We start from the raw sequence: 13,304 nt of genomic DNA, 5'->3' as shown, positions 1-13,304 counted from the left end.
CCGGTAACACTGACACATGCAATCATGGCTCTGCACGGTCAAATGTGCACACAGACAAACACTGGTGCACATTATCTTGTACCGAAGCACATCAACAAACTCACATACAAAAACACACACACAACATTGAGGCAGCTCTTTTTTCTTCCTCTGATATTAGCAGAATTTGTTCTGCTGAGTGAGTCTCAATCTCTCTCTCTCCCTCCTCCAGCTCCTGTTGAGAGCTGAACCTGATTCAGTGAATATTTGAAGCGGGTAAAATGATTTATCCCTGGATCATTGCTTTCAATACGAACCCACTACAAATTGTATGTTATATATGTTACCACTTAGCCACTTAAACCACAAATAAATATGTTTAGTTATACATCACAACAAACTGTGTTTACGCTAATTATTATGCCCCTCATACTACAGGATTGCTAGTTATGGTTACACTAGTAAAACCTGAATAGTATTTTGGAGTAGAGTCTACAGATACTCTAAATGCCTCTGTGGCTGTACAGTGATTTGAGTATATTGTTGACATCAGTATGCTAAACTGTACTTGTTAGCACTTACAGAAAGTCTGAGGTCAATGGGGAATTATTTTAAATTGCAGGTATTTGGTCCATGCATCTGCATTGACAACAATATAATTGAGGATGCAAAAAATGTGGCATGTGTACAGGCTGTTTCTGCATCACATATGTTTAATTTTTATACCATTTCATATTATGGGCGACTGTGGTAGGGGGTAGTGTGGTTGTTTCCAATCAGAAGGTTGTGGGTTTGATCCCGGCCCCTGCAGTCATCATGGTGATGTATCCTTGGGCAAGATACTCCAGATAGCATGTGTGAATGTCAGTGTGAATATTAGCTTCCTTGAGCAGATGGAACCTTGCATGGCAGCCCCCCACCTCTGTAAAAGGAGTCATAAAGATTGGATAAAGCACTATATAAATTCACTAATTTCCCATACCATTGGCGCCACTTGTAATAATCCATCATCTTTAGTTATAGAACATCTTTGCTCAAAGCATGACAAGGTGGATATTATGGGTGATCTTGTGATATGTCAAGTCAGGAGGTATGTCAAGACTCATCATCAGGGAACTGAATGTGTTTACAAGATATTATGTTCTATACAATAGATGCTAAGGTATTTTGTTGGATAAATACAAACTGATGGTAATGCCTGAGGGGAAAAGGGGGGATTACCAAAGTCATTAAATTGTATCCTGCAGGGATAATAAATAACTGAAGCAACAATCCATCTGGTTCCAGTCTGGAAAAAGGTAGTGGAATGAACAACCAACATGCCATACATGGAGTCACGCAGCTATATCTCTGGTAAAAATGATATTTTTGTATTGACTTCAAATATCCACAGACACGGTTTTTAAACATTCATGTACAGTAGTTTGAAAAAAAAGAAAAAACTTAAGATGGAAAATGTTGAGACAAATGTATAGAGTGCTACTATGTACTCAACTACATTACAGACATTAATCGGTCTTGTTGTGAACAAAGGAAACTATCCGACTGCTCCAAAGGTGTGAACCCCACCCATAACACAGATTAGAGCCCAGTTCAACTGTTTGCTGCTATGCATTAAGGAAATATAACAAAAACCATTGCATTCCATTGATTAGAAATTCATTCATATATTTTTTTGTGTAAATACATCATATTTGGAGCTAAGAGGTTAACCATTGCTTTTGAACTAAATACAGTCAGAAAAATCATCTGAATTCTTTTTTGGAGGGGGCTTTTTGGGGGAAAATCCAGACAGAAAACACAAATATCGGATGTAGAAGGTTATAATACAGCAGCAAGTCTAATGCTGAAAGTAATTAACTCGATATAAGAGAATCATTAACCCAGTTCTGTCTGGTGGACCACAAATTCTACCAGATTACCAGTACAGCAGACCAGACTCACAGTGACCCCTTGTGGTTATATCATTATAGTGCAGATACAACATATGACTAATTCCTTGGTCCAAGACATAGTGTAAATGGGGATTATAGCATTAACAATTTTGTTATATATTTACTACACTTCATTTTTAAGGGATAAAGCAGATCACCGCCTGCACCTAAAAATAAGAAATCCCATTTATGCATGCATTATTTTTTGTTGAAATGTGTTGTTCATTGTATTTGTTTTACAGTGATCCACAGGTTAAATAACTCACTGAAACATTCATTCACAAATAACAATCCTCTGACATCAAATAAACTTTGTCCTTGGCATCATTTCAACATCTGTGTGCTGTTGTGATTCCAAAAGTCACTGCAGAGACCAAATGCAAACAAAAGAGAACAAACTTGACTTTAAACCAGGTCAGTACTTCAGCTCCTGTCTGGAGCCGCTGCCACCATGGACAAATCTATCTGCAGATTATTACTGCTATTATCCCTGCTATCTATTCAAACTCTGTGTGTGTACGGCGAGGGTTTGGATTTATCGCCCATCCAACTTGCTCCCATCCCCTGTAATGACAAAGCAGTGGAGAAGCTGTCTCGTCTGGCTGTCACTTACATCAATGAGGATCGCACTGACGGCTACAAGTTTGCCCTCAACCGCATTGCAAATGTCCACCTGCATGCTCAGGTCAGTAAAGAGGCAAATGCCCAGTGGGAGAAGCTGCCTGGTGTTGTTGTAATATTCTGTCAGCGGGTGATTTGTTCATGTTTAACAAAGGAAAGGGGGTGGCAAGGTTATTTCCCCTTCTGTTGCTGAAAATACTAAACATCCGTGTGAAGAAGGGAAGTCTCATGTTGATAGATTTAACCAACCGTGGCCAATTTTCATGTCAGTGGGATCCTATTTGAGAAAATGTGTGTTTTGTTGTCACAAATGACTGTGCACAGTCAAAATTCTAATCAAAAATCACCCTCTTACATTTAACAATGTGTCGACTCTCACTTTGGGGAGATGATAATTAAATGAAACTCTGCTTCAAATACTTATTGCGGTCCCCAGACCCTAGTTTGGGAACCACTGACAAACACTTGAAAAATAGCTGCAATTAAATTAGTGCACCACCACGAAAGACTAAAAACAAAAATAAATATGTGTTGTTCGCTGTGAATGCATGCCATCAGTGCATGTTGGTTATAATAAATGTTACAGTGAATTTGATGCACAGAATTGTATATTATGAAATCAGAATCCAACTTCTTCATGCCTCATGATAGAAGCCTTTAGGACTCAAGCTACAGTTAATAGAAGTCCAGGTCTTCTCAGTCCAGGAGCTCTGGGACAGACTTAACACGACAGGCTTCATGAACTTCACGCTGTCAGCTGCTGAGGGCTATTGTAACCAGACTGTGGGATAAATCAGGTTTTAAGAGGCTCACTTCAACTTCATGACCTGAAAAGGCTGCCATTACAAGTGCTCAAATTGTTGTAATTTGTTTTTAATACTACCACTAAAAAGTGTTATAGGGAATCCCACACAGTGCCTCATAAATGGTTCCTTTAAAATATGAACACACTTGACAGATTTATTAAACAATAGAACCTCTGATATATTCTACAATATGTGCAAAGGTTCTATTTATTTCATAAACAGAAAGTCTGGGCCATATAACAGCATGATTGGAAAGTCTGAGCACACAGCAGTGTTTGTACATCCTCTCTTATTACCTGTGTTTGCATTGTGCCTGTCAGGGCCCAGCAGGCAATGTCTATTACCTGGACCTGGATGTCCTGGAGACCAAGTGTCACATAGGCAGCCCAAAACCATGGAAACGCTGTGACGTCCGACCATTCATGGAAACAGTACGACACGCACGCACGCATGCACGCACGCACGCACGCACGCACGCACGCACACACACACTGTTGTAAGGACTGACCCTGTAACCTACTCTGTAAATAGAGCAGTATATATCTTGATTGTGAACACATTCATTACCTTTCTTTTGAATGTATGGTTTACATTTGGATTCAAGCTCATTTCAACCCGTATATTCTACATAATAATTTACTAATTTGCCTCAGGGGACTTTCTGCAGTGTAGCCCCTAATCCTTAATTTTAACACTTGAGCTGGACTAAATTCTGAACTTAATTCTAAGCTAAAACCTTAACCTTAAAACCCAACTCTTTTCCGACAAACAGTACATTTAAGAAGAAATACAGAAAATGTTCTCACTCAAGGTATACAACGTTGGTTCCTACACAAAAACAACAGAACACACACACAAACTCAAAGTTTGACTTGGATTGTTTTGGCTATGTTACATGCTGTCAAATCTGTGTAAGTGGCATTAACCGGGGTCTATTTTACATGTTATATTCTATTTTCATTGTATTCCTCACAGCAAATCTCTGGAAACTGCAATACCACCATTCTGCACACACCAGAGGGATACTCCTATCTGTACAGCTACGACTGCACTCTGGTCCCAGGTATGTTAAAACAATTGTTTAGCATTATAAGGAAATTGCAAATAATTTGAATTTCCCCACAGGTATTATTTGTGCAAATAATACAGCTCTGTTTGACAGCTCATCAGAAGAAGAAAAAAGTATTTTATCAGAGAAGATATTTCTCTTTGAATAGACATTTTGATTAACAGGTGTAACTAATAACATTAATAATGGCTTACTGCCACGATTAGACGGAACTGAGCCTTAATTAATATAATTAGCCACACCTGTGCATTTCCCACTATGACAAATCAAATAGTTGGCCATGGAAATGTTGATTAGTTTCACCCTAGTGTCAATCGGAGATTCAATATTTATTTGTATATCGCCTAAAGGCCTGGAACACCTTCCCATCTGTAGCGCTTTAATACATTTTAATTTGTATAAGAAATCTTAACGCTGTAAGCAATTATTTCCTTAATTCCAGCTAAAATCATTTTAAACACCTGTGTGGGTGTACTTTTAAGGGCTTTATGAAATTATTAACGAGAGACTGTTTAAAAAGATAATGTATTTAATAGAGCCAGCTTTTACTGAATACTGATAATCACTGCTTTTATTTAATACCTATGCATGTCTGCCTATTATATTCTACTTATAATACCTTGTTAGTTGTAATTTCAGAGCAGATATAACTATTCCATCTTTTATATGATCCCTTTCTGGTTCCTGTAGATGCCCCAGAGAAGCTCCAGCAGACCTGTCCCACCTGCCCCCTCCTGCTGCCTGCAGATAGCCCACAGGCTGTGGACGCTGCCCGGGCCACTCTGGACTCCTATAAGAGACAGTCCACAGTGGGGGCAGGGCTGGGAGTGAAGAAGATCACCCGAGCTTCAGCACAGGTACGCCTGCATCTACAGTTAGTAACTCTGACTGGACACACAAAGCTGATTTCATTACACAACAATGTGTTGAATATCACGTTTATTGCGAAATGTAACATGAGGTAAATCTCTGGGTGTACATGAGCAGATGGAAAAGTGCACCTTTGAGCTTCTGTGTGCCTTTATTGCTCCACAAATAACATAATGATACAGGCTGAGGTTGCAGCGAATGACTTGAGGCACTTTAGACTTTTCTGTCTGGGCGGCCTTTTGTTTGGGAAGAAAATATTAAACGTACTAGTTTACTTGGGGCGTTAGGGTCAGCAAATTGCTCAATCACTTCCCTTGGGTAAATGTTTTGGTGCTCTAAAACATAAATGATGACAATTTCTTAACATCAATCATAGTCCTTTCTGTATCTGCCTTTATATGTGTGTTTATCTGTGAAATGTGCCCTTTTCTGACCATATAACTTTTGTATTCAGGTTGTGCCAGTGAAAGCCAGCTTTGTGGAGTATATAGTCCAAGAGTGTCCAGAGGGAGTGACAGAAAGAGGCACCTGCCAGCGACTAACAGTGGAGTCTGACACAGAGGTACTCAACACAGAGGGAAAACAAGAGACTATCTCGGCACAACAAACACACTCTAATAGACAAGTCAAATGTTATATTGGTTTAACACTGAAAAAATCACACAAAAGCTGTGGTTGCATAAGTGCAATGTTGATTGTCAAACAACATTGTCTGAAGAGGCTCCATTAATTAAAATAAATGGATCCCTATGCCTGACAACTTGACACTGTTATGACACAAATTAATGGTGTTCGGAAAACTTAATAATAATAATAATAATAATAATAATAATAATAAACATCAATCAGCCAGTTGACTATCACTTATGCAGCTCCTGGAAGTGTTACTTGAAGACATGATTGATCCGTTTTTCTAGTTATAAAACTGACACCACTAAAAGGCTGCAGTAATTTATTATTTTATGAAAGAAGCCTGACAAGTCTTCAACTTCTTTTATTTATTTATTATTTTACAACCCCTGCTCTATCCTGTTGCTTTTGGTCTTGCTGTGACCCAGTATCATAATGAAATTGATGAAATGTCTCATCTCTTCTCTCAGACTGCAGGTTTCTGCGCAGGATCTGTGCACGGAGACATGGGCGTCCACCCTGATGTTCAGGTGTCCTGTGAGATGTTTAAAATAAAGGTACAGGAATTGTACAATCCCAATCAGAAACAAGGGTTTCACCTACAGTACAAGGAATATCCTTTGGTTTGTAGGTTAATTATCGTCAAAAATGTGTTACTCATCGTATCCCTGAATGATTAACCCAAAGAGGTAGTGAGACCAAAGTAAAAGTTACTGTTAAGATCTAAAACACATTATATAATCATTCAAACTCCATTATTCTAAATACTGATGCTAACATATTTCTACAGTTTGTTAGAGCATTCATCTTTTCTCTTAACAAAAAATACACAAATTAGACATAAGTCAACATGTAAAACCTGGCTTAAAGACTACCAATATTTACCGATTATTAAATGCAATAAATAGGAGAAAAAGTAAGGATTATACATGTAGACCCTAAAAAAATAACAACACATTGTTACGAAAATTCAGCAAAAATGTTACATGAAATGCCAATCACTTCACACTGTGGGGCTGCAGTTGGGTTGTAATAAGCTGCTGCCTCAATGAGATTGGATGAATGTTTTATTCTCTATTTTGTTTCAGATGTTACTAAAGCAACCTTTACAATTATAATTCAACTCTTTCTGAACAAATGCCACTGGCCATATAATTATTCCATCATATCTTGTGTGTTGTGTCTTCTAATGCACATTTTTCTTGTGTGTGTTTAACTTACGCATGAGATTCAAAATTGTATGGTTCTGAGCTATAATTACACTGTCTTCTCACTCCTTTCTAGAGCTGTGGTTTGTAATGCAATATTGCGTGACTGGGAGTCTTTTTGCAGCCAGTGAGAGTGAGTTTGTCAAATATCAATTTGGTCTTGATCATGTCTTCTTGTTTGCAGAATGTCGATATCCTTAGACCAGTGCAGCCTCAAGGTCACGACATCCCCCAAGACCCTGAGATCCCGACCTTCCCTCCTCTGATCGAAGATCCAATATATGATCCACTGCCTATTCCCTCTGACCCCACACTGCCCCCTGCTGTTCAACCAGAACCCATTGACCCCACGCCTATTCTCCCTGTGCCCTTTGACCCTGTGCCCTTTGACCCTGTGCCCTTTGACCCTGTGCCCTTTGACCCTGTGCCCTATGACCCTCCTGTTGCCAACCCCTGTATCCCCCTTTCCTCCTCTTCAAGTGAGTCTGCTGAAGATCTAGTAAACCAGCAACAGCAACCACCAGGGGCTGACCCTCTTGCCTCCTCCTCTGAAGAGATAGGAGGGCCCATAGCTATGCGACCACCCTTTAACTTCCGCTATCAGAGGCGTGACCGCAAGAAACGGCAGGCCCTAATGGAGAACACAACCTCTCACAACCCCACCTTCCTGTCTGATTTCCCCAGTGGGTCTTCTCCTTTCCGCTCCTGTCCGGGTCCTGCTCGATACACCACTGTTTGACTGGCACTGCCAGTGAAGGGGTGGAGCAGTAAACTGCTCTGATGGCTTGTAATAATTTGTGGAATGCTATCTCTTCTTCTTGGCCCCTTAAATTAACTTTCTGCTGCTAGTTCTATACATCTCAAGTGGCCAAAGCTTAAACTATATTTAAAAATAGCTTCAAATATTTGAACAATTTGAATAAATCTTTGTTTGAACCCCAGCTAACAGTCTGATAATACTAACAACACAAATAACATTTGTCTTGTTGTAATAGTTTTGACAATGCTCCAAGGTTGGTGTAAGATTATACTCGACCACAACAAAGGAAAAGTCATGGTGTATTAGGATTCTTCACCACATGGCCAAAGCTTTGCCAAATAGCTTTCAGGCAACCGACAATGTGCAAACATCTCAGGGAAGCTTTAAAGCTGCAGTTAATCAAAGTGGGCATTTGTCAACACAGAAACTGTTAGACAGAGCAAACTAACACAGAGAAGAGAAGTGAAGATGTAATAAGTCATCCTGTATGTGGCTACAGCATCCCACAGTCTAATCCTAAATAAACAAAAGAGCCCTGTGATTTTCAGAAACTGGCAATGGCAAATAGTCTACAGAGACGTATACATTCGGAGATGAAAAATGGCCAAGATAGATAAGATAAAATAAGATGGACCTTTATTAATCCCCGCGGGGAAATTCAGTTGTACAAAGCAGCAACAGGGTAAGCGTGAAAAAACAGGACGGCAAAGATTCACACAGATTAATAAAATCAAAAATAAAATCAAGAAAACAATTAAAATAATAATGATAATAATAATAAAAGACTATGAAATAGGAGATGAGCAAAAATAAGAGTAAAATAACTGTCAGCATATATACATTTTGGTCATCTAAGTTATGAAGTACGGAATGAGTTAAAGTGACAAGTGAAAAGTGAAAATGGACATCTGTACATATAGTGACATATCTATCTACATATTTGGTCTACTACTAATGTATTAACATGGGTTGTGGAAACAGTGTATATTTATGTCCAGTGATTTTATTTTATTTCTTTTTCATTATTGACCCCTTGTTGTGCAGCCTGATGGCTACAGGCACAAAGGACTGTCCGAGGCGCTTGGTGCGTTGTTGTGGAGGGATGAGACTGTGGCTGAACGTACTCCTCATCTTCACTAGCTCTGCGTGGAGTGGGTGGGAGGGGTTCTCTAGGATGCTGTCGAGCTTCCTCCTCGTCCTCCCCTCTGCCACCTCCTCCAGATTGTCCAGTTGTACTCCCACTACAGAGCTAGCCTTCCTCACGAGCTTGTTCAGCCTGCCAGTGTCCCAAGTGTTTGTGTTTCCACCCCAGCACACCACGGCAAAGAAGAGCACACTGGCCACCACAGACTGGTAGAACATCTGCAGCAGCCTCGTGCACACATTGAATGACCTGAGCCTCCTCAGGAAGAACAGCTTGCTCTGTCCCTTCCTGAAGAGAGCATCAGTGTTGTCTGACCAGTCCAGTTTATTGTTTAAGTGCACTCCCAGGATCTTGTAGCTGTTCACCACCTCCACATCCTTCCCCCTGATGGTGATGGGGGTCAGAGGCCTCTTCCTGCTCCGCCTGAAGTCCACCACCAGCTCCTTAGTCTTGCTGATGTTGAGCTGGAGGTGATTGTTTTCACACCAGCCTACGAAGTTCTCAACCAGGGCCCTGTACTCCTCCTCTAATTAGCCGCGTTCACACCGGAGTACTTTTCACCGTACTTTTCGCATTTAGTTCCGTTAGTACCCCTTATGTCGCGTTCACACCAAAAAGAGTACTTAGTGCCGGGAACTTTTACCCCCATTTTTAGTGCCTGCTGAGAGATGGTACTTTCCTGGGGGAAAAAAGTGCCCCAGTTCTGATTGGCTGGGCAAATTGCAAACCACGCCCCGTACAACTCTGAAATGTTTTGGAGAGCCGCCATTTTATTATCCTGGCATTAGCATTATTAGCATTAGCATTCGCCCAGTGCACAAACGCAGAGAGACTAACTTATGGCAACACAAAATAAAACATGGGAGCGGTGGAGATGAGGAGGTGTCGGCGTTCTGGCGATTTACTCGGAAGGCTTCAGTAGAAGCTGCTGAGAGTCCCAGCAGCTTCTACTGAAGCCAGTCCCCAACTCCGGGGACTTCCGGCCGGGGACTTCCGGCTGGGGACTCCGGGTGGCAGTATACGCCGTGAAGTTGTTTGCGGCCTGCCAGTAAACCCAAAGCAGAAGAAGACGAAGTGACGTCAGCGGCTCATTTGCGTAATCTTCCCTCAGGGAAAAGTACTCCGGTGTGAACGCGATCTGTACTAAATGCCCTGGGGTAATAAGTGCCGGGGCACTGAGTGCCGGCACTAAATACGGCAAAGTACTTGGTGTGAACGCGCCTAATTGTCATCTGTGATGCAGCTGACAATGGAGGAGTCGTCAGAGAACTTCTGTAGGTGGCATGAGCCGGAGTTGAAGCGGAAGTCGGAGGTGTAGAGGGTGAACAGGAATGGTGACAGCACAGTTCCTTGGGGGGCTCCGGTGTTGCTCAGCAGCACATCAGACACGCTGCCCTGCAGTCTGACATACTGAGGTCTGCTGGTGAGGTAGTCTGTGATCCAGGCCACCATGCTGTGATCCACCTGCATCACTGACAGCTTCTCAGCTAGTAGGTGTGGCTGGATCGTGTTGAAGGCGCTGGAGAAGTCGAAGAACAGAATTCTTAGTGAGCTGTGCGGCTCCTCCAGCTGTGTGTAGGCTCTGTGGAGCATGTAGGTGATAGCATCCTCTACACCAGGGGTTTTCAAAGTGTGGGAAGGTGAGCCTCCCCTCAGAGAACATATGAACAGCCGCGCCCCCCCTCCCAATTATTATTGCTATTATTATTATTATTATTATTATTGTTGTTATTACATTGCATTTCAAAGAGGTCCAGTAAGAGAACATGTCATTAAATGCTCTGTTTTCGCTGTTTACCTTCCGCCATTTGAAATTATTCCGACTGTTTCTCTCCTCTTGTCTCGTCTCTGAGTGTTTGAATCTATTGTGCTGACTCACTGACTGCACCGATTTGATTGGCTGAGTAGCGTCACCTCCTTAAAACATTAAACAATCACTTTTTAAAACCTTTTTATCTTTATGTTTTAAACATATTGTATAAAACTCCTCCACTACTTGGACTATTCCTTGCACCCCTCTAGAATAAGCCCGAATGGTCTCAACCATATTGCATCAGTAATAACGTGCACTTGTTGACTTGTTATAACAAGATCGCAAGGACACTGGTAGCGATCGTACAATTGAGTGTTGTTCAGTTTGTGTGTTGTGGAACATGCGTGTCCGTGCATGAAAATATACCACACACCCAATTACAATAGCATGTTCAATTCACTACCCTGGAAGTTAATAAAGTTGTTAAAGTTGGAACAGCCTGTGGACAGCCGTTCTTCCTTGCATGTCAGTCGCCGACACCTTCTTACAGAGGACAGGCACATCTAGCTGCAGCACGACCCGTATATTTTCGCACGCCGTGTTCTCAACACATATCTTTTAAACATTTTTAACATTTTCAACATCGTGGATACATCCTTATATGCTCCCGGCAACACACTGAACGTCAACTTTATCTCCTTATTACACTCACCCCTACTTTAGTGGGAACAATGAGTCTGCGTCTTTGATGCACACAGGAATAAACGCAGATCATCCTCTGGCTGCAGCCTTGACCGGCACTTCCTTTGATCAGAGTCAATGCGGAAAACCCGCACTCACACAGGTAGGTGGAGGTGAAGGGAGTGAGCACTTTAACAGCCTTTTTGGCGAGGTGGGGGAACTCGGTCTCCACAGACAGGCAAAAGTGTGCAAATGTCACTTTACTCGTCTTTTTCTCGTTATTATTTTTTCTCACGCTGCGCCTCCCCTGAAGCTCTCTGGCGCCCCCCAGGGGAGGCGCGCCTCACACTTTGAAAACCGCTGCTCTACACCAATGTTTTCCTGGTAAGCAAACTGTAGAGGGTCCATGGAGTCACACACGAGGGGTTTGAGGTGCTGCAGAATCAGTCTCTCAAAGATCTTCATGACGTGTGAAGTCAGAGCAACAGGCCTGTAGTCTCCTGGGGTGCTGGGGCGTGTCTTTTTGGTCACCGGGACAATGCAAGACGTCTTCCAGATGTCCGGCACCTTCATCAGCTTCAGGGAGAGACTGAAGAGGTGCTGAAAAACTCCTGCTAATTGACCGGCACACGCCTTGAGCACTCAGGGGTTGGTGTTGTCTGGCCCCCTTGCCTTCCTCACGTTGATCTTCGAGAGCTGATTCCTAACTTGTCCGGTGGTGATTATTAGGGGTGTGAAACTGCTGGGAGTGGCTGATGCCCCCCCTGGAGTGGTGTTGGGTGTGTTTGGAGAAGAAGGGGGAGTAGTGGTGCCAGGGTTTGGGAACCCCTGCTGTCCTGTTGCGCTGGAGATGGGATGGTCAAACCTGTTGAAGAACAGGTTTAGCTCATTCGCACCTTCAGGGGTCCCTTGTGGCGCGTTTCCACTACAGCCCGGAGCACGGTTTAAGAGGGCTGTGACGTCAGCGGCCCGTCTTTGGTTGCGTTTCCACTTGGCCTAGTACCGGCCGGCGGGTCCTAATTCACAGTTTTTCTGGCCTCATAAAATCGCGGGTCTAGGGCCAGAGACAACGAGGCTGAGTCGGGCTGAGTATGCTAAACTAGAGCGAGCATCGCTGGCAAGGGGGCTACAACTACAACAAGATGGACATATTTGACCGTGATTTAATTGTAATACACGTTTCAATATGATGCCGAAGTAACAACATACTGATACCGGTTAGTAAAAACCATGAATTAATGCTTTGTCAAGTCTGCAGACAGACGGCAGGCGAAAAACCTTTTAAAATGCGTGTTTTCTAAATGGAGATTGGCTAAGCTAACGCAATATATGCTCCGACTGTCCACACTCACAACAACGGCCTATACAGACATAAATAAAGCAGCGACTGTATTCGCCATGACACAGGCAGTCTGTGGTTTGTACTTGTTTAACTTTTGTCTAGTTTCTGAACATATATGAGGAGCTGTGAGCTCTGAGTGCTAACAGCTAACGGCTGTGTTGTTTTTCTGGGGTTCTCATTGAAGATCACGTCACGGCTCCGCCTACACTGCGTTACTATAGATACTACCCCAGTTCCTAAACTGTAATGGAAATGCGCCATAAAGTGAGCCAGTCCTAACGAGGCCCAGCCATACCGAGCGGGGCCGAGCGAGGCCGTGTAGTGGAAACGCGCCATTACACAGCCGTGCTTGATTGTTTGTACCCAGTGATTTTTCTCACCCCTCCCCACACCTCTCTAGAGCTGGCCTCCAGACGACTCTCCAACTTGTCTCTGTATTTCTCCTTGGCTGCCCATAGCTCTTTTTTCAGCTCCTTCTGTAGGCTACAGTGTAGAGCAAAGTCCCCA

General features: G+C 42.6%; 1 protein-coding gene across 1 annotated transcript; it reads left to right on the top strand.

Annotated features, from left to right (window-relative positions):
* The first annotated feature begins 2,317 nt into the window (after window positions 1–2,317).
* On the top strand, window positions 2,318–8,058 carry si:ch211-262h13.5 (uncharacterized protein LOC571127 homolog). Its single transcript, XM_034147134.1, has 7 exons — window positions 2,318–2,598; window positions 3,661–3,771; window positions 4,316–4,403; window positions 5,100–5,266; window positions 5,734–5,841; window positions 6,380–6,466; window positions 7,302–8,058. Exons 1-7 carry the CDS (start codon window positions 2,365–2,367, stop codon window positions 7,854–7,856), a joined length of 1,350 nt encoding a protein of 449 aa, XP_034003025.1. The 5' UTR covers window positions 2,318–2,364; the 3' UTR covers window positions 7,857–8,058.
* Window positions 8,059–13,304: the final 5,246 nt, after the last annotated feature.

This window comes from Trematomus bernacchii, unplaced genomic scaffold, assembly GCF_902827165.1.
Source record: "Trematomus bernacchii unplaced genomic scaffold, fTreBer1.1, whole genome shotgun sequence".
Lineage (NCBI taxonomy): Eukaryota > Metazoa > Chordata > Actinopteri > Perciformes > Nototheniidae > Trematomus > Trematomus bernacchii.
The sequence above is the reverse complement of the archived record's forward strand: the minus strand, read 5'-3'. Positions and strand labels throughout refer to the sequence as shown.

What these genes read in the sequence shown, in the direction of transcription:
- si:ch211-262h13.5 (XM_034147134.1), top strand. Translation starts at nt 2,365, where the DNA reads ATGGACAAATCTATCTGCAGATTATTACTGCTATTATCCCTGCTATCT. An exon ending in TCACCCGAGCTTCAGCACAG is followed by an intron (nt 5,267 to 5,733) that starts GTACGCCTGCAT and finishes TTTTGTATTCAG; the next exon opens with GTTGTGCCAGTGAAAGCCAG. An exon ending in CAGTGGAGTCTGACACAGAG is followed by an intron (nt 5,842 to 6,379) that starts GTACTCAACACA and finishes CTCTTCTCTCAG; the next exon opens with ACTGCAGGTTTCTGCGCAGG.